Source organism: Periplaneta americana, chromosome 16 (genome assembly GCF_040183065.1).
Source record: "Periplaneta americana isolate PAMFEO1 chromosome 16, P.americana_PAMFEO1_priV1, whole genome shotgun sequence".
Taxonomy (NCBI): domain Eukaryota; kingdom Metazoa; phylum Arthropoda; class Insecta; order Blattodea; family Blattidae; genus Periplaneta; species Periplaneta americana.
The window spans coordinates 177614975-177636987 of NC_091132.1; the positions used below are offsets into that span (position 1 = coordinate 177614975).

Sequence of the window (22013 nt, forward strand, 5' to 3'; positions counted from 1 at the left end):
ATATTATTTTTAAATATATATAAAATAATAAATGCTGTATATGTGAATTTCGTTTGTTGTAATTTTCTCTTGGGTCAATTCGTTTGGGTGAATTCTCTGGTGCATCAACCGTCCATGCGTCAAATTTCATTTGAGTGAATATTCTTCGTGTGAACTAGCACCGATATAAATATACTTGAACAATACTGTTTGGAAAGTTTGGTTAAACTACTTCAAATGTATGTACGCCTAAAGTTTTTGTTGACCGACGTTTCAACAAATATATTATGTATTTTCATTACAATGTAAACAACAAAATAACTATATTCTTTATAGATAAATATTTCAGGCCAGATGCTGCTCCTCATTTTGATTTGGCTCACAAAGTATGGACTCATTGGCTGAAGATTTTTGATATTTTTTTTTTATCTGCAGTGTTAACTACTCTTTCAGATTCAAACAAGTTAAATCTGATCAATTATATATCTCTTTCTGTTTATGGTTGTATATGTGAAATTTGTACCCTACATAAATATGAGTTTTCTTCAGCTATTCTCAATGCTCCACATATAGCCCTGGAGGAACGTAATGAAATATATACTAGACATCTACCTGCCACTAGAAGACAGGATTGCGGTCCTATTCAGACACTCCTAGCTCTATGTAATACAGGAAACTATTTTAAAGTCGTAAATCGACCTGATAATAATTATATTCGTGACTTTTTTTTTCCCTAGACTCTCTTCTTCTCAAATACGTCAGAAGGTTTTGGAAGGTAATACTCCCACACTGGCTTTAAACTAGAAAATAAATAATTGTCGCAGAAATCCACAAATGAAAAATTATATTTGTTTTAAAATACGAAAATCTTGTAAAATATTCTAAATAATTCTGCAAAAAAAGATTAAATTAATAAGGTTTGTAGAAACGAAAAGATAGGTAATTTTTTCTTGGAGTTTTATTGCTTTAAGTCCATCTACCACACTCTAGATGAGATTATGCACGTAAATCATTAGACGTAGTTGTGTTTAGTACCGATGACTGCAGAATTTACATCACATCAAAATACGTTATTTTATGCGCATTCTAAACATTCAAATTCCTTACCAGTAGGCTCATCAAGATTTATTATTAGCATAGAGCTAACTCCTTTTACTGAAAGACGTCTAATTATAGTTTTTACAAGATTTATGCACCTAAATCCTCGCTCACAGTTTACGATAATCGTCTTAGAGGCTTAGGAAACCCTTTGGCAGAATGAATTTATCAACGAGCTAGACACTATCTAACTTGTTGGAATTTATATACAGATACTGTGTATCCAGTTTATAATGTACACTTCACTGGGCATATGTAATCCAGAAACCTGTGTGTCACGGTCTTCTATGTGAATTGCTATCCAGCTAGAATAGTTATCCTATCTTATATTTGCTGTATGGAGCCAATTATTCTGTGCTAATTTTGGTCTTACCTAGTGCTTAAGATTTACGGCACAAACAGGTATGTAAATGTAAATATATCTGTGCACAGTGGGCAATATACTGTTGCATTGTATTCCGCAAAAGATTGGAGTAAACGACATCTACAAACTTTCTTCATGACTTTCAATCCGTTGTGCTTTATATCGGCATGTACTACAGACAAGTATTTCTTTCTTTGCGTAGTAATATGTGTAATGTATTTCGGCAAATGTTTTCACTTATCTCGTATGACATACAGTTGATTCTTGCTTACCGATTGTACGTTGTATTGTCACATTATTTCTACAATATTTGTATATGGAACTTGGGTCTTGTGAATACTACTCTCCACATTAATAATTATACGCAGTATATGAATATTGATAGAGAATGTTTTACTCTGATTACGCAGGAAGGAACAAGTGCACAATACCGGAGGAGCGAATATTTCGTATACCGGTACTCATGACGTCATCTTATTTACTCGAAAATAAAAACGAAATTACACTCCTGATCTCCTGACCCCCAACTCTCCTTCACTTCCTCATCTATCTGTCACATCTTATATATTTCATATTTTATATCACTCAAAATGTCACTTATTTCACACATTACTTATATTTTATCAACATTAAATCGACTGCATTGCATATTATATGTTCAAATTACTTACTCAGGTAGGCCTAATCGTTTTCGTGAATTATTGTCCCACTGACATGTTGCTAAGGTGTGTGATTTGATTGGAAACTGTGGTGCGGGTCGTAGAAAAGTTGGTCAGGGAGTATTTTGTGACAGTTGTAGAATGTCATTTCATTATGGATGTAGTAACACTGCTAGTGATGAGGTTAGTCTATGTGATAACTGGTCATGTGAACTCTGTCACTATAAAACATTAGTTGTAAAACAGGAGAAATCCATCGCCAACCTACAATATGAGCGGGAACTTTTCAAAATTCAATTGGGAAATTACACACTGTATATCGTTCTGAAACTTATTCGAACCTATTTTGTCTACTCCTACCTTTTTATTATTTATTCTCTCTCTACCTTCATGATACATTCTTTTCATTACCATTTCTATCTCTTACTTGTTATACTTTTTTATATATATATATACTAACCGTACCCGTACGCCGCTGCACCTGTTAGAAATAAATATAAAGTAATTACATAATTAAAATAGGACGTTTGATCCAGGGAACAACTTTTACAACAGCGCAAAATAATCTGCTTCGCTCATTACCCAATTTTTTTGCATTGCATTTATTGCATATATATTTTATGTATTTTAACACGATTCAATTGAGCATAGTTAAAATTTGAATTATAAAATAATGGATTTCTAAGCTAACGTACTATTACTGCATACTAAATCAATACACTCTCGTTGTTCGTTAATTCTCTGAGATTAAAATGAGTGTACATAAATATTATTTTAAGAAATACAGTAAACGAATGTACAAAATAGCCTATCAAATTTTCTGTGCATAAGAAGCTATTTTAATCTTACCTGTCCTCGATTTACTCAGACGTTACTGTAATAACAGTATAGCATTATGTCCATCTAGAGAAACTACACTTTCCAATGGTGAAATAATAATTAATTACTTATACAAATCGGTTAATTTAGCTTCTGATATTACTACATACAAACACAGAAACATTCTCTTTAGGCTATGTTTAATAGCTTTCGATTGTTGATGTCCAAGGCCCATGTTTCTATTGTTGTTGTCCAAGGTCCCTTTTAGACGAAGTCATTTGTTCTTAATTCTTTGCACCGTCTTAGATGGCGTTATTTTAATTTTAAAACTCATATATGTCATTAAATATCAGTCCTATCTAACTTTTGTGAAGAATAAAACTTATCGGAAATCATTTTTAAAGAAACACTTGTTATGTAACGTTTTTCACAAAAATCAATAATAAGCGAGATATTTCGATTTATTTAATTCAGGCCCCCTTAAATCCACCTTTTAAATGAAGTATTTTGAATGCCATATAGCCTAAAATCTAAGTTACAACGAACTTAATTTATATTCCAATTTTCATATAAATCGGTTCAGCCATTACCGCGTGAAAAGGTAACATGCATACAGACAGACATACAAGCAAATATTTAAAAAATGCTATTTTCGGTTTCAGGGTGGTTAATTATGTATGTTAGGACCAATTATTTTTGGAAAATCGAAAATTACCAGATTTATTATTAGTATACCTTTACACTATATTCTTACTCTTTACATAATTTAAGCGACTCATGCACTTATCTTGCATTGTTCTACACTGTGTCTTTCATGTCTTTTGTTATCTTTTTTCACTTCGTGTATTTCCTACTTACTCGTCCGACACTATTTAGTAGACATCTGCATTTTGTTGAAAACGCCCGATCGAATCCAGTGGAACAAATCATATATACAACTTAGACAGAAACACTATTGTGATATCATCGACTTTATTTGTTAGACAACTACTGTATCTTGTCCCTAGTATCACATGCTCATCTGTGCTGATGTATACATTCGTTTGTATTTTTGTGGTAAATTTTGTGTGTTGTGGCTCGCACAGAAATACACACACTACGCAGATGTGGACTTATTATTAAAAGCTAGTAAGTCTGTCTGAGTATTTCACATTCTTCATATTGACTTAAGTTACTTAATTTCCTTTTTCAGTCGTAATGGACGTGATCAAGATGGAACCTGGGTCCGACCCAATAGGTACACAGACAAGTGGTATCGCAGATGTAGAAGAGAAGAAGCCTTTATCTGAGGTATATTGAGAGCAATTACTGTTTCTTTTCATTTTCTAAATGCGTCATTTATAACCAGGAAACGCATTCCTTTGTAATTAATTGTTTTTTCTACCACGACATGAAACACAACTAAAAGAAGTTGAATATTTTGTGAATGTGAAGTTCCAAACGGAAATTTATTTCACATTAAACAAAACATACTCACAAAATGGTGTGAATATTTAAATTCAGGATATATATTTCAAACAAACAAACTTTTTTTTTATTCCATAAATTTTTAGAAGAGCATTTATGTAATTTAAAGCTGAATCAATAATAGGTTATTTAGAATAATATTAATCTTCATATTTCATGGTGGATCCTTCTGATCATACTAGCAGCAAAATGTCATCAAATAAATATATTCTTTTACTCGTATATGCTGCGATAGAACGCGTTTCAGATAAATTATTTCACTGTTGGTTTTGGAATAGCTAGATGTGCATTTGTTGACGTCAGTATTAATAAAAATGTGGACGGACTTCATAAATAGTCACGGGTTTTCTTGAACAACTTTTATGCTGTTTTGTCTAATTATTTTGTAATTTTTGTTACAGGAAGGAAATTTATTAGATTTGGACGTCACTAAAATAAAAACTGAATGTATAGATCACAGGTATGACATTAAATCGGAGATAGTATTTGAGGAATCTGCAGTGCCAATTGACTTTCCCATGCTGAAGAGTGAAGCTGAGGTGAGTGCAGTCTATGAAGTGTGTTGGTCGGTAGTTCTCTCTCTGTTACTTTCTGGCTGATGTAGCTGCTACAGTCATCCCAGTGATAACTTTTACCCTATTCAATTTTTAAGTTAATTGTTTTACTAGCACTGTTTAGTTTATTTGAATCATGTACCGTACTTGCTGGTAATCCATTAGCGTCAAAATGGATGCCCACATCCTTCACAAAATATTTCCATTACTGACTTTACTTTAAAGATTAGATGAGTTGTACATTTTTACTGCCTGATTTTCATGTATTATTGTGCTCTGTGTCTGTTTTACGTAATCTTCTCCTACAGGAAGAGTTTTGTGAGTTGGATCAAGTGAAGGAGGTCAAACTGGAAGTAACAGCAGAGGAGAATGCAGTCTTGACTGAGAGGTGAGTGTAATATACGAGTCCCTAGTTTGTTGTTGGTTTTACTGCTTTATTTAAATAATGGCGACATAAACATGTTTATAATTTCAACGTGATTATTTTATTTATGAAAACTCCAGTTTACGATGCGGATATAAATGGCATGACTGGTAATATATTCTATAACTATCACGAACACCTGCCCTACCGCGACGGTCAGCGCGTCTGGCAGCGAAACCAGGTAGCCCGGGTTCGAATCCCGGTCGGGGCAACTTACCTGGTTGAGGTTTTTTCCGGGGTTTTCCGTCAACCAAATACGAGTAAATGCTGGGTAACTTTCGGTGCTGGACCCTGGACTCATTTCACCGGCATTATCTCCTTCATTTCATTCAGACGCTAAATAACCTAGATGTTGATACAGCGTCGTAAAATAACCCAGTAAAATAATAAAAATGAAAATAATCCATCACAGAGCCCGAGTTATAACAAAGAAATTAGAAAATCTATGTGATTTCAGTTTTTGTATTTAGAAATTTCATATTATTATTATTACTATTATTATTATTATTATTATTATTATTATTATTATTACTGCTATTATTATTATTATTATTTTTATATTAATATTATTATTATTACTATTGTTTTTATATTATTATTATTATTATTATTACTACTATTATTCTTATTATTATTTCTTATTTTTTTATTATTATTACTATTATTATTTTTATACTATTATTATTACTACTAATACTAATATTTGCTAATACTATTGGTATTATAATGATACTATTATTATTATTATTATTATTATTATTATTTATTATTTTAATATTATTATTATTATTATTATTATTATTATTATTATTATTATTATTATTATTACTACTACTACTATTATTGCTAATACTATTAGTATTATAATGATACTATTATTATTATTGTTATTATTATTATTACTATGAGAGTTACAATTATATGATTATTTTTATTATTATTATTGTTGTTGTTGTAAATTTTAATTCTGTTCAATTTTTAATTCCGTAATACTCTCGTGTGTATTGTTCTGGGCTTTTATTGGTCCGTGACTCTTGATGAGCACATTAATGTAATAATAATAAGAATAGCCTGTTACGTCCTGTTAAAAGCAGAGTTCTTCCCTATGTGTTAGGTCTTTAGTAACTCATGTGGTGAGTTATTTCGTGTAAGGGATAAATAAATGCTGTAATTGACTTTTGAAACAGAAAAAATGTAGCGAAATGTTGCAAGGATATATTATTAATATCGTGTATTGTATAAACTAAAATAATAGCAGGAAAGAAACCCTTAAGCAAAGATCTGTAAGTTGATTTTCGCACCGTATTTTCAGTAGCTCCACCTATCTGACATCATGCTCTTCGCCATGTTATATCTCTTACGTGTTTTCTCCCGCTCAATGACTGGACCAAAACTTCCTTACCTAGTTTATATTCAATCTACTTCCCAAGAATTTGGCAGTGGTTATAGATCAGTTGCAATGGGGTTATTTTCCCTTGTGATTTGTCCTGATGGAGGTTCTGTTGATAGATATATATTTCTATAGAGGCAGGACGAGTAGTATTACTGATTGAGTGGATAGCAGTTTCTGGGTCTGAGATGCCTACAGAATTTCTGAATTAATTTTGTTGAATGTGCTTCCCATCTGTATTATTATTATTATTATTATTATTATTATTATTATTATTATTATTATTATTATTATTATTATTATTATTGTTATGATTATTATAATTACTTTTACTACTTGATTTTTTAAAGATAATCTGTACAAAAGTAACTGAAGGTGAAAGTCCATTATCAATTTCTCCTGTATTACTTTGCTTATGGGGCATATATTTCATCTTTTGAAGTCTAGACATTCTTTCCACTAATAACACTTATAATTGTTAGTGTTGCAGTTAGCCATAATAGTGGAGTTGCAAACTTCTGCGGAAATATTCCTGAAGAGTACGACGGCAAGAAATACGATTGTGACATTTGCGGAATGTCTTTTCTCGACTCTGCAAGACTCAAAAGCCATTGCCTCGTACACAAATGTCACAAGGAATTCAGTGGAGATGTACGTGGAAAGTGTTTTTCACGATCGGCGGATTTCGAAAAGGATTCACGCGTTGACTCAAGCGATAAACCATTCAGTTGGGACGTGTGTGGCAGGTTGTTTTCTAAATCCCACCATCGCAACCAGCATTCACGCGCGCACACAGACGAGAGGCCATTCAGTTGTGATGTGTGTGGAAAGAGTTTTTCGCAATTGTCACATCTCCAGAACCATTCACGCGTGCACACAGACGTGAAACCATTGAGTTGTGACGTGTGTGGAAAGTGTTTTTCAAAGTCCTACGAACTCAAGAGGCATTCACTTGTGCACACAAACGAGAGGTCATTCAGTTGTGATGTGTGTGGTAAGAGATTTTCACGTGTGCATGATGTCAAGATGCATTCACGCGTGCACACAGGCGGGAAACCATTCTGTTGTAACGTGTGTGGAAAGTGCTTTTCAAAATCCATCTATCTCAAGAAGCATTCACGCGTACACTAGTGGTTGTGGGGGGGGGGGGGCCATTCCGTTGTGACGTCTTTGGAAAGAGTTTTGTGCGAGATCGTGCGTATTTGCTTGTTTTCCGCACAGAACCCATACGCGGTAAGTGTAAAATACCACATTCAGTATTCCCAACGTAACACACATAACAATTTCCCTCTTCTTACCGCTTAAGCGCGACATTCATTTTACTGCGTTAGGCTTTTAACATATTATTTTTAGAGATGTTTAACATAGTAATAATTATAAATTGGAAACTTACCACTGCAATTTCACCTAAATTGCAATGTTAATTAATGTTTTTAAATATCTGCAAAAACTAACTAAAGTCTACTACTCCACGAAACTTATTGTATTCCTGATACAAGTAACATTAAGGAAGCCGTGAAAAAATAACAAGATTGCAGATGCCGATGTTATTACTGCAATATTGTTAAAATATTAAAATGAAAAAATAAATCATTACGTAACCTTACCATTTGTTTTAAGTTCGCACTTATAGCCTGGGAGGGGAAAAAAAAGCAGACGTATATCACGGCCTGCTGGAGTATAGTAAACACAGAAAAACATTTTGTAGCAACAATGTTGAAGAAAGATATTTTGGATTTCCGAAGTTGCCGTCATTAAACAGAAACCAACATGGAGATTTCATTGCAACTAATTAGAAATTCGGCTTTCACGTGTGCAATAAACGATCTTCGCAGAAAATAATGTACGATACACGAGCGGTATGTTTGTTTTCATGTTCTCGGAAATTAAAAAAGCTCAACTACGTTTCGCTTTTTCAATCTTTTCCTCGAACATGAAAATGTCAACATACCGCTCTTGTAACGTATATGACTATTTCGCTCTCCTTACATTTGCATTAGCATTCACGTGTTCACACAGGCGAGAAGCTCTTTTGCTTTGATTTGTGTAGGAAGGATTTGCTCTCCGGAATAATCTCTATCTGCATTCTCTTGTTCACGCAAGCGGGAAGCCGTTTAGTTCTAAAGTTGTGGAAAGGGTTTTTTGGGCTAACAATATTTCAATGTGCATTCACGTATCCACCGTTGAGAAGCCATTCAGTGGTGATGTGTGTGGGATGTGTTTTGTATGTCCAGTTAATCTCCAGATTCTTTTTCGTGAAAAACCGTTCAGGTGTGATGTGTTTGGAATGGATTTTTCGCGCTCGGAAACTCTTAACGTGTTTTCACGTATGCATACATGCGAGAAACTCTTCAGCTGCGTGTGTGTGAAATGCGTTCTTTATGGCCCGTACATCTTAATATACATTCATGCGTGTACATAATTATGTTGTATAATAAATATTTAAATATCCTGTACTTTAATCACTGTTTTATTATGTTAGCTTTGTTTGTTCTTAACCTCTATAATAAATTGTCTAGGTATTATTAATCAATTAATCTATTATTACTTTGACTTTTATTGCAATTGTGAATTTAACATTAATTGTAATTATAATTTTAATTTAATTCTTAATACTGTAGTTGTAATTCTCAGCTAGGGGTGAAGATTAGGCTTGATGGCATTATCTCTGCCAGGTTAAATAATCATTATATAGTATACTATACTGTTCATATGCCAAAAGCCATATGATGGATCTTGTGTGGAAGGTCGTTTTTTGCTAAGAGGTATCTCAAATGGTGTTTACGCTTACTTCCTGGCGAGAAGTGACTGAATTGCGAAGTTTTGGCTTAACTTTGTTGAATAGGGGAAGTGTGAATGTGAAGCTGCAGAAGCTCTATGCACTCCTCACTTATGGAATAAGTTCGAAGCAGCTAGGTCAAATGAACCACGCACATTAACACAGAAGCATGGCACAACCGCTTGTAAGAAACATCCCATTGTATACGAACGTATATATTATTTAAAAAATGAGCAATCCGATGTAGACAGAATGATCCAGGATTTGGATCTATAAAGAAGAGTAAAAGAAGCACAAAACCGAAAATGTAAAAGCTTAAATATAAGGCTGCAAAATATTTCACAAAGTTATGATGAATTCAATGACGAAGAACGTGTAGTTGAATATTTACGTACCTTTGGTTACAACATTCAAATCTGAATAAATCTATACAAAATTCGGTTTCCAGAATAAATTAGGCCTAATGTTTTTCAGGGGATATGTAAACCATTCAAAACCTCGTTCCATCTAAATTATTGCAATATCAATTTAAGAAATATATAAAATAATAAATACTGTTTATGTGAATTAGGTTTGTTGTAATTTTCTCTTGGGTGTAATTTGTTTGGGTGAATATTCTTTGTGTGAACTAGCACCGATATAGATATACTTGAACAATACGAAATGTACAAACATATATGGGAAAAATGAGATAGGCCTACTTAGCAAACTGATTATATTCACTTGTTCATTACTCAGTTACTAAAATACTACTTGGAAAAGTTTGGTTATACTACTTCAAACTTATGTAAGACTAGAGTTTTTGTTGATCAGCGCCTGAACAAATGTGTTATGTATTTTCATTACAATTTAAACAGCAAAATAACTATATTCGTTACGGATAAATATCTCAGACCAGATGCTGATCCTCACCTTGATTTGGCTCACAAAGAATGGACTCATTGGCTGAAGATTTTTGATAATTTTTTATCTGCAGTGTTAACTACTCTTTCAGATTCAAACAAGTTAAATCTGATTAATTATATATCTGATTCTGTTTAAGGTTGTATAAGTGAAATTACTGGCCTACATAATTAAGAAATTGCTTTAGTTACTCTCAATGCTCCACATATATCCCTGGAGGAACGTAATGAAATATATATTAGACATTTATCAGCAACTAGAAGAGAGCGATGTGGAGAACCTATAGCTCAGTATGGGCCTCTTCAGACACTCCCAACTGCATGTAATACCAGTAACTGTTTTAAAGCCGCAAATCGACCTCGTGACCTTTTTCTCCTGGATTCCCTTCTTCTCAAATACGTCATAGAGTTTTGGAAGGTAATATTCTCACACAAGCTTTAAGCTAGAAAATAAATAATTGTCGCAAAAATCCACAAATGAAAAACTATATTTGTGCAAAATACGAAAATATTGCGAAATATTCTAAATAATAAATAGTACAGAAAAGGTTAAATTAATATGGTTTATGAAAACAATAAGATAAGTAATTTGTTTCCTGGTGTTTTATTACTTTAAGTCCATATTACCACACTGTAGATGTGCTTATGCAAGTAAATCATTTGACGTAGGTGTGTTTAGAATCGATTACTGCTGAATTTACATCACATCAAAATACTTTATTTTATGCGCATTCTAAACATTCAAAATCCTCACCAGTACACTCTTCAAGATTTATTATTAGCAGAGTTCTAACTCCTTTTACTCAAAGAAGGTTTCTAATTACAGTTTTTACTAGAGTTATGCAACGAAATCCTCGCTCACAATTTACAGTATGCGATGGAATTACTGTATTTAAGTCAATTAGACAAATTTTTGACTTGACTTAACAACTTACATGAAATGTACCAATTTTTTGTATTCCATTCCAGAACAACTATTGCTCAATCCATTTAGATTCAGATTCTCCAGGATTGATTAGTTGAAACCAGAGCCTTCTTTAGTTACAAGCCGGGGCCATACGTCGGCAACACTGTCATTATCTGTCACCCGGAGGCTGACCATACAGTACACGTGTTTGTGCTAATGCCGATTTCCAATGTAAATTAATGTTACAATATAAGTGTGTGTCGATGGAATTATGTTTGCGGTCGTACCAAACGTTAATTGTTGATGTATTATAAACTAAATGCGTGTTGGTGATAAAAAAAAACAAGACAATAAATGAAAATAAAATGGTTGCATTGTAAACAGCTGTTTTGTGATCCCATAAATGTTGCAGTTTTGTTGAAGATTCAGAATGCCTGCTATACGTCAGAACTATCTATAATTTGTACATGCATATAATCACTTTGTTGGTTTGGTCAATGTTACTTATGTCCCGCCCACTATAGAGACATAGGCCAATTTTACACATATTTAGTATAACTTGTTGCATCTTTGACAGGTTAGGTTTGGTTAGTGTAGGTTTTTGTTATAGCCTACCTTGCATATACGATTATAGCGCAACATTGGCAGTGATAAAAGTGAAATATTTGTTCAGTGGGCGTTGGATACTCTACATTCACCCACTTGGTATTTACAGGATTTAAAGTCCACTGAGTTTACGCTAATTGATACATACATGTACTTAATAGATAATGTTGCGTTTTGTTACGTATTATGTTGAAGGGATGTGTTTTCATTTTTTCATAGATTGTTTTACTTGGCTTAACTGTATTTACATCCTCATACTTTTATTATAATAGGAATGTCAATAGTTTCTTCTGTTTACATTTTATTTTAGGCCTATTTGCATAATTCACATTCTTAGCTTGTTTTCTGTAGTTATATTTATTTAAAATTATATTTTAAAAAGTTTATAACAAATAATTTAGGATAACAGTATTGTTATGGTGACTGGCCAGGTTCAAACTAAAACTGGCTTCCTGGACATCTGAAATATTTATAGAAAAGCACGACATAATCACATGAAATTAAAATGCATATGATATCCTACACCTTTCATGTCAGAGGTGAAACAACATTAAGCGGCAAAACATTGTCAATTTACTAGCCACATAATGGTTAATTGATTGAAATAGGGTATTGCGAAAGTACGTCATTATTTTATTTATTTTTGGTACAAGTAACATTTCTTTAAGTATTTATTTATTTTCCCTTGTACCATCATTAAAAAAACATGTTTTTATTTTTTTTTAATTATAAGTGTAGTTGCTACGACACATAGGCACACAGCACTTTCTAGGCATCTGAAATATTTGTAGAAATATTAAAATATATCCTAAACCTTTCACAGATGAAACCCCATTAAGTCTCAAAACATTGTCAATTTGCTAGCCACAAATTTGTAAATTGAATGGAACTTAAGAATACTGCGTAGGAACTTACGTCTTTATAGCATTATTCATTTTATTATTTTCGGTGCAAGGAATATCTTTTTTATTTATTTATTTACCTTCGTACTATCAATAAGAACATGTTTTTTTTTGTAATTATTTTAAGTGGCAGCCTTTGTATGTAAGTAGCCTACTTACGCCGTATTTTGAAGTATAGCTAATTGATTGCAATAAAACACTATTTTCGAACCCGTAATAATTTACATCACTACTCTGAATCTTGATCTTACCTTTGTGCATGAAGTAATATTGAAAAAATACGCGTTACATATAACGAAAGCAATGAGCAAACACAATATCACTCTAAAATCTCCCGCCTCCACTCTGCGTTGCCAAACCTACCCATGCCCCGGCTTGTAACTAAAGAAGGTTATGGTTGAAACACATCTCTGATTTCATTTTTAACCATTACCGCCTTCGTTTCTGAAGTCCAATATGGTTGTCGCATTTTTGCATATTTACATTTGAAGTTTGTTGCATTTTTAGAAGTCGATTAGCAAAATGCGAGATATGCGACTGTGGCTTAAGGCGTGCTGTCACATTACAGCAAGCTGTGGAGCAAGTTTGAACTGTGAACTTTCCTATAAGAACAGACAGAAACTGTCAAATTCGTACCGCAGTGCACTATTCTCTGCTTCTACTGCTAATTGAAAATTTAAACTAAAACTGAACAGTCAGAAGAATCTCCTTATTCAAAATGTGCATCCACTCCTGATTTACACCCGAATGCGGCACACCATTTTGACATAATTATGGTAAAATTAAAGACACATTTTATTAAAAGAAGTTTTTCTTTCGCCTAAACAACCATTTGCCATGTTAATTAGAAGGAGAGAGAGATGCGATTTAAGAGTGCCAATAATGCAGTGTAACACTTAATGTTTTTGGCAGAATTTATATACAGCCGTGGACGAATTTGGTTGAAAGAGAGGGAAACGGGAGGAAAAGCTTCAAAATGCACGGTTGAAGGTGTGCTTGCAAGGGAGTTTGGGGCTGAGAAAAACAGAATATGTGATGAAGCCTGTTAGTCACTTTTATCTCTCTGGTTTCGGTCCTCCACTGAAACTAATTTAGAAGGTGAAAAGCCGGAAATGGACGTAATCTAATAGCTAGTACATAAAAGGGGCGGAGTGACGCGTTAGAGCAGTTGATTTAATTATCAAAAGAATAAATGCCGAAAGGTGTTAGTTCCTACATTGTTCTTACACAGAGCTAGTGCAGTCCAGTAAACTCGCTCATATGAATAGTGTGATATTCGAAGGCTGACCTAAGACCGCCAGAAGAAACACCTGGATGTGTAAGTCTGATCTTTAAAAGTCCCCTGTGCGAATGAAGTGGAGTAACGTCGCTCATGTAACAGGGTATTGCACGAAGCTAAGCCAGTGCATCTTTGTGGAAAATTGTTTGCAGTATTAACAGAATCTCTATGGGCAAAGGAATGTAGGTCCGTGGCCCATTTCTTTTACGGGTCACCCCGATAATTCTCTTAGTGGCTAAGGAAATCCTCTGGCAGGACGATTTTGTATTCAGGTATTGTGTATTCAGTTTATAATGTTCACATTGCTGGGCATTGGTATCCAGAAACCTACGTGTCACGGTCTTCTATGTGAATTGCTATCCAGCTAGATTAGTTATCTTTTCTAGAAGATACTTTTAGGTCTCTATATATTTGCTATATCGAGCTAATTATTCTGTGTTAATTTTGGTCTTACCTATTGCTTAAGATTACGGTCCAAAGCAGGTATGTAAATGTAAATATTTCAGTGCACAGTGGGCAATATACCGTTGCATTGTATTCCGCAAAATATAGGAGTAAACGACATCCATAAACTTTCTTCATGACTTTCAAAATTCAATCCGTTGTGCTCTATATCGGCTTGTACTAGAGACATGTATTTCTTTCTTTGCGTAGTATTATGTACAATGTATTTCGGCACATATTTTCACTTATCTCGTGTGACATACAGTTGATTCTTGCTTACCGATTATGTATTGTATTGTGACATTCTTTTTACAGTATTTGTATATGGAACTTGGGTCTTATGAATACTACTCTCCACATTACTAATTATAAGCAGTACTGTATCTCAATGTTGATAGAGAATGCATATTATATGCTCAAATTACTTACTTAGGTAGGCCTAATTGTTTTCGTGAATTATTGTCCCATTGACATGTTGCTAAGGTGTGTGATTTGAGTGGAACCTGTGGTGCGTGTCGTAGGAGAGTTGGTCAGGGAGTATTTTGTGATAGTTTTAGATTGTGATTTCTTTATGGTAGTAGTAACATTGCTAGTGATGAGGTTAGTCTATGTGATAACTGTTCACGTTAATTGTCACTATAAAACATTAGTTGTGAAACAGGAGGAAACCATCGCCAACCTACAATGTGAGCGGGAACTTTTCAAAATTCAATTGGCAAATTACACACTGTATATCGTTCTGAAATTTATCCGAAATTAATTTGTCTACTACTACCACCATTTTTTTTACTATTTATTCTCTCTGTAGTTCCATGACACATACTTTTCATTGCCATTTTTATCTATTGTTATATTCATACAAACAAATGAATATATATGTAGCGTATATTTATATCGTAATCTCTATCCCACCTGAGGCTATATTCCTAACACTCCTAATTCTTAGTCCTTACTGACATGTAACATGACTAATTCATACACCTCGCTCACTCTGCTATTTACATCATTTCATTAATTAATTTAATATCTTTACACTATAGATAACCACTGTATCTTATCCCTAGTATCACATGCTCATCTGTGCTGATGTACACATTCGTTTGTATTTTTGTGGTAACTTTTGTGTGTTGTGGCGCCCACAGAAATACACACACTACGCAGATGTGGACTTATTATTGCCAAGCTAGTAAGTCTGTCCGAGTATTTTACATTCTTCGTATTAACTTACGTGACTTAATTTTCCTTTTCAGTCGTAATGGACGTGATCAAGATGGAACCTCTGTCTAACCCAATGGGTATACAGACAAGTGGTATCGCAGATATAGAAGAGAAGAAGCCTTTAGCTGAGGTATATTGAGAGCAATTACTATATTTTATTTTCTGAATGCGTCATTTATAAATAAGTAGTGCATTCCTTTGTAATTAATGGCTCTTTCTGCACGAGATGAAACACAACTAAAAAAGTTGATAATTGTAAATGTGAAGTTTCAAACGGAATTTTATTTCACATAAAACACACATGCTCACACAATGGTGTGAATACTTACATTCAAGAAATATATTACAAACAAAAAAACGTTGAATTTTTTTTTTTTTTTTACTTCCATGGAATTTTGGAAGAGCATTTATGTAATTTAAAACTGAATCAATAATAGGTTATTTAGAATAGCATTAACCTTTATATTTTATGGTTGATCCTTCTGATCATACTTTCAACATAATATCATACAATAAACATATTCTTTTTCTCGTGTATGCTGCGTTACAACGCTTTTCAGATAAATTATTTCACGATTGGTTTTGGAATAGCTAGATGTGCATTTGTTGACATCAGTATTAATAAAAATGTGAACGGACTTTATTAATAGTCACGGATTTTCGTGAACAAGTTTTATACTGTTTTGTCTAATTATTTTGTTCTTTATGTTGCAGGAAGGAAATTTATTAGATTTGGACGTCACTAAAATAAAAACTGAATGTATAGAACACAGGTATGACATTAAATCGGAGATAGTATTTGAGGAATCTGCAGTGCCAATTGACTTTCCCATGCTGAAGAGTGAAGCTGAGGTGAGTGCAGTCTATGAAGTGTGTTGGTCGGTAGTTCTCTCTCTGTTACTTTCTGGCTGATGTAGCTGCTGCAGTCATCCCAGTGGTAACTTTTACCCTATCCAGTTTTTAAGTTATTTGTTTTACTAGCACTGTTTAGTTCATTTGAATCATGTACCATACTTGCTGGTAATCCATTAGCGTCAAAATGGATGCCCACATCCTTCACAAAATGTTTCCATTACTGAGTTTAAATTAAAGATTGCCTGAGTTGTACATTTTCACTGCCTGATTTTCATGTATTATTGTGCTCTGTGTCTGTTTTACGTAATCTTCTGCTACAGGAAGAGTTTTGTGAGTTGGATCAAGTGAAGGAGGAGGTCAAACTGGAAGTAACAGCAGAAGAGAATGAAGTCTTAACTGAGAGGTGAGTGAAATATACGAGTCCCTAGTTAGTTCTTGGTTTTGCTGCTTTATTTAAGTAATGACAACATAAACACATTTGTAATTTCAACGTGATTATTTTTATATGAAAACGTGACTTTACCTTGTAGATATAAATATCGTTAATGATATATTATATTCAATCACTATCACAAACACCTGCCCTACCGCTACTTTACCACTCCTACAACTGCCAACTAGTGGAGCTGATGTTGCTGCTGTCAGAGATAATATCAAGGCATAGACTTGCCTTCAACTTTTGACATTTAATGCAGAACATTCACTGACCATTTTCATTGACTAATGGAATATAGCCAGGAAATATAGTTCCTGTTGTTTTCTGAGGTCTGATCCGGCACTTCTAGTAGGCTTTTGTGTATAGCTTTGAAGGAAGTGAGTCCTACTTCTCTGCAGCATGTCCATCACAGATCCTGAGTTATAACAAAGAAATTAGAAAACTTGTGTTAATTGCAATTTTTGGATTTAGAAATATTATTATTATTATTATTATTATTATTATTATTATTATTATTATTATTATTATTATTATAGTTATTATTATCAGCTTATAATACTACTCATAAAACTACTACCAGTACCACCATTTGTACAACATTTATTATTATTTTTTTATTATTATTATTATTATTATTATTATAGTTATTATTATTAGCTTATAATACTACTCATAAAACTACTACCAGTACCACCATTTGTACAACATTTATTATTATTATTTTTATTATTATTATTATTATTATTATTATCAGCTTATAATACTACTCATAAAACTACTACCAGTACCACCATTTGTACAACATTTATTATTATTATTTTTATTATTATTATTATAATTATTATTATTATTATTATTATTATTATTATTATTATTATTATTATTATTAGCTTATAATACTACTCATAAAACTACTACCAGTCCCACCATTTGTACAACATTTATTATTATTATTTTTATTATTATTATTATTATTATTAGCTTATAATACTACTCATAGAACTACTACCAGTACCACCATTAGTACTACATTTATTATTATCATTATTATTATTATTATTATTTAACTTGTACCATAGTTGTTTATTTAATTGTATTAATTGTATCACTGTCTTGGATTGCTATTGTCCAGTGTCTGTTGTTCTGCAAATAAATATTAATAATTAGATATAAAATTATTGTTATTACTATCATTATTCCTGTAATGATTATTATAATTACCGGTACTATTACTACTCAATTTTTTAAAGATAATCTGTACAAAATGTAACTGAAGGTGAAAGTCCTTTATCAATTTCTCCTATATTACTTTTCTTGTGGGACATATATTTCTTCATTGAAAGTCTAGACATTCTTTCCATTAATGACACAATTGTTAGTGTTGCAGTTAGCCATAATAGTGGAGTGGCAAAAATCTGCGAAAATATTCCTGAAGCGTACGACGGCAAGAATTACGAATGTGACATTTGCGGAATGTCTTTTTTCGACTCTGCAAGACTCAAAGCCCATTACCTCGTACACAGACGTCACAAGGAATTTAATGGCGATGTGAGTGGAAAGTGTTTTTCACGATCGGAGGATTTCGAAAAGCATTCACGCGTTCACTCAAGCGAGAAACCATTCAGTTGTGACGTTTGTGGAAAGTGCTTTTCAAAGTCCTTCAATCTCAAGAGGCATTCACGCGTGCACACAACAGAGAGGCCATTCAGTTGTGATGTGTGTGGAAAGAGTTTCTCGTGGTTGCCTAATCTCCAGAGGCATTCGCGCGTGCACACTGCCGCCAAACCATTCAGTTGTGATGTGTGTGGGAAGGTCTTTTCTCACTCCGAATATCTCGAGAGCCATTCACGCGTGCACACAGGCGACAAATCAGTCAGTTGTGAAGTGTGTGGGAAGTTCTTTTCTAAATCCCAACACCTGAAGAACCATTCACGCATGCACACAAAAGAGAGGCCATTCAGTTGTGATGTGTGTGGAAAGAGTTTTTCGCAATTGTCAAATCTCAAGAGGCATTCACGCGTGCACTCCGGCGCGAAACCATTCTGTTGCGACGTCTGTGGGAAGTGTTTTGCAAGTTCTCAACATCGTAAAGCGCATTCAATGGTGCACACTGGCGAGAATCCTTTCAGATGTGACGTGTGTGGGAAGTTCTTTTCTACTTCCTACTGTCTCAAGAATCATTCACTCGTGCACACAAGCGGGAGACCATTCAGTTGTGACGTTTGTGGGAGGTGCTTTTCAAGGTCCCAGTGTCTCAAGAGGCATTCACTTGTGCACACAAACGAGAGGCCATTCAGTTGTGATGTGTGTGGAAAGAGTTTTTCGCGTTTGGAAAATTTCGAGAGGCATTCACACCTGCACACAGGCTCGAAACCATTCAGTTGTGAAGTGTGTCGGAAGTGCTTTTCAAACTCCGAATATCTCAAGAAGCATTCTCGCATACACACAACCGAGAGACCATTCAGTTGTGACGTGTGTGGAAAGTATTTTTCAACTTCATCAAACCTTAAAACACATTTAGTGGTACACAGTTGAGAAGCCATTCAGTTGTGATGTGTGGGAAATGTTTTGGATGTCCGTTTAATCTCCAGATGCTTTTTCCTGAAAAACCGTTCAGTTTTGATGTGTTTGGAATGGATTTTTCCTCTCGGAAAACCTTAATGTGTATTCACGTATGGATACATGAGAGAAACTCTTGAGCTGTATGTGTATGAAATGCGTTTTTTATGTCCCGCACATCTTAATATACATTCATGCGTGTACATAATTATATCGTATAATAAATATTTAAATATCCTGTACTTTAATTACTGTATGGTTTTGTTATCCTAGCTTTAATTTGTACTTCAGCAAGTTAATCCTTCTTTGTTCTTTACCTCTGTAATAAATTGTCTAGGTTTTATTAATCAGTTAACATATTATTAATTTGACTTTTATTGTAATAGTAAATTTAACATGTATTGTAATTATAATTTTAATTATATTCTTAATACTATAGTTGCAATTCTCAGCTAGGGGTGAAGATTAGGCTATACTATACTGTTCATAAGCCAAAAGTTATATGTCCCAAATGGTGTTTACGCTTACCTCCTGGCGAGAAGTGATTGAATTGCCAAGTTTTGGCTTAACTTTATTCAATCAGGAAGTGTGAAATTTGAAGCTTGTGGGAAGATCTATACACAGTGGAGTATTCTTGAACTCAGCCATCCATTCTCACAAGCAAAAAACCGTACTAGTGGAATGGCTGGGAAAAACTTGCCTACTATAATCTTTTAAAAATGTAGGTACGCTTACACTAGCGAGAAACATTTCAAGATCCATATCTGTCAACACGTGCGAGTAATACATTACCTTGGAATAGCTTGCTCGCTTACAAGCTCTCCAGAATCCATTCTATTGGTAGGGTATGGCTGTTGTTTTGTACTCAAAGTTTCAGAAATTCACTGTGACTGGTAATAGCGATTTTATCTGGGAATTTTTGCGCGTTCGATAATTTTAAACTAAGGATCAGAGTATTTATTCTTGGAAAACTACAGTGATTGCATTGCAGCTGTAGTATCAAAGACTTGCGGACAATAAGCTTGCGATTGGCATGAAAATCTTTAGCTCCCCGTTCTGTTGTCCTTCAAGTTAATCTTCTGATCTGCACTCGTTTGACCTCCAAGGCTGTCGCTTATACGTAACTACGTCACATACGCTATGAATCACGTATCGGTCAGAGATGGCGCTTTCTCGCAGCTTCGACTTTGGAAATATTGAGAGTTGGAACCAGTGACAAACATCTGACGGTAACAAGATCACAGGTTTATAAGTTACACCTCAGCACTATTGTGGAAAGAATTGTCTGGTTTCAGGTTACCTAAAATGGCATGCACGCATACATAGCGGAGAGAAGTAATTTATTTGCGATGATATTATTATTATAATTATTATTATTAATAATATTATTATAACAATTGTATGGATTTAAAAAAGAATTCTGCTACAATTACTGTTTCAACTATATTGCCCTGAATCCGAATTTCTTTCCATGTTTTCTTCATCATGTTAGATTTTTCTGTAGTTTTGAAAATAAGAATTAAAAAATATGAAAATTGACAAATTTCGTGATTATAAAAATACATTTATTAAGATAATCTAAGTTGTTTAATGCTTTTAGTTATTGAAGGTTGCTGATTAGAGGCCTCTATTCAGTTTTTCTTTGTCACGCCATTAGTTTCTGTTAATTTTGGAAGTAAGGACGGAACACTTCAAAATTTAAACAAGAATCTCATATTTTAATGGAGAAGCTGTTCGTCAATATGGTGGGCCTCTTCAGACACTCCTAACTATATGTGATGCAGGAAACTACTTTAAAGCCGTAAATCGACTCAAAATGATTATACCCGTGACCTTTTTTTTTTCCCCTGGACTCTCTTCTTCTCAAATACATGAGAGGGTTTTGGAAGGTAATACTCTCACACAGGCTTTAATTTACAAAATAAATAATTGTCGCAAAAATCCACAAATGAAAAATTATATTTGTGCAAAATACGAAAATATTGTAAAATATTCTAAATAATTGTACAAAAAAGATTAAATTAATAAAGTTTATAGAAACAAAAATATATATGTAATTTGTTTCTTGGAGTTTTATTACTTTAAGTCCATATTACCACACTCTAGATGTGCTTATGCAAGTAAATCATTAGTCGTTGGTGTGTTTAGAATCGATTATTGCAGAATTTACATCACATCAATATACGTTATTTTATGCGCATTCTAAACATTCAAATTCCTTACCAGTAGGCTCTTCAAGATTTATTATTAGCATAGAGCTAACTGCTTTTACTGAAAGACGGTTCCTAATTACAGTGTTTACAAGATCTATGCAACTAAATCCTCGCTCACAGTTTACAGTATACGATGGAATTACTGTATATAAGTCAATT

The 22013-nt window shown here is 33.6% G+C and overlaps 1 protein-coding gene across 6 annotated transcripts; it reads left to right on the top strand.

Moving 5' to 3' along the window:
* Positions 1–1393: 1393 nt before the first annotated feature.
* LOC138692060 (zinc finger protein 235-like) lies at positions 1394–21581 on the top strand. Of its 6 annotated transcripts, none has more exons than XM_069814934.1 (5): positions 1394–1479; positions 4112–4209; positions 4788–4925; positions 5249–5328; positions 18462–21581. In XM_069814934.1, exons 2-5 carry the CDS (start codon positions 4117–4119, stop codon positions 19615–19617), a joined length of 1467 nt encoding a protein of 488 aa, XP_069671035.1. In that variant the 5' UTR covers positions 1394–1479; positions 4112–4116; the 3' UTR covers positions 19618–21581. The 6 variants fall into 6 exon arrangements, with proteins under 6 accessions (XP_069671035.1, XP_069671039.1, XP_069671038.1 ...); XM_069814938.1 differs by having other exon boundaries at positions 18470–19236; XM_069814937.1 differs by lacking the exon at positions 18462–21581 and adding an exon at positions 7237–9217.
* The last annotated feature ends 432 nt before the right edge of the window (positions 21582–22013 follow it).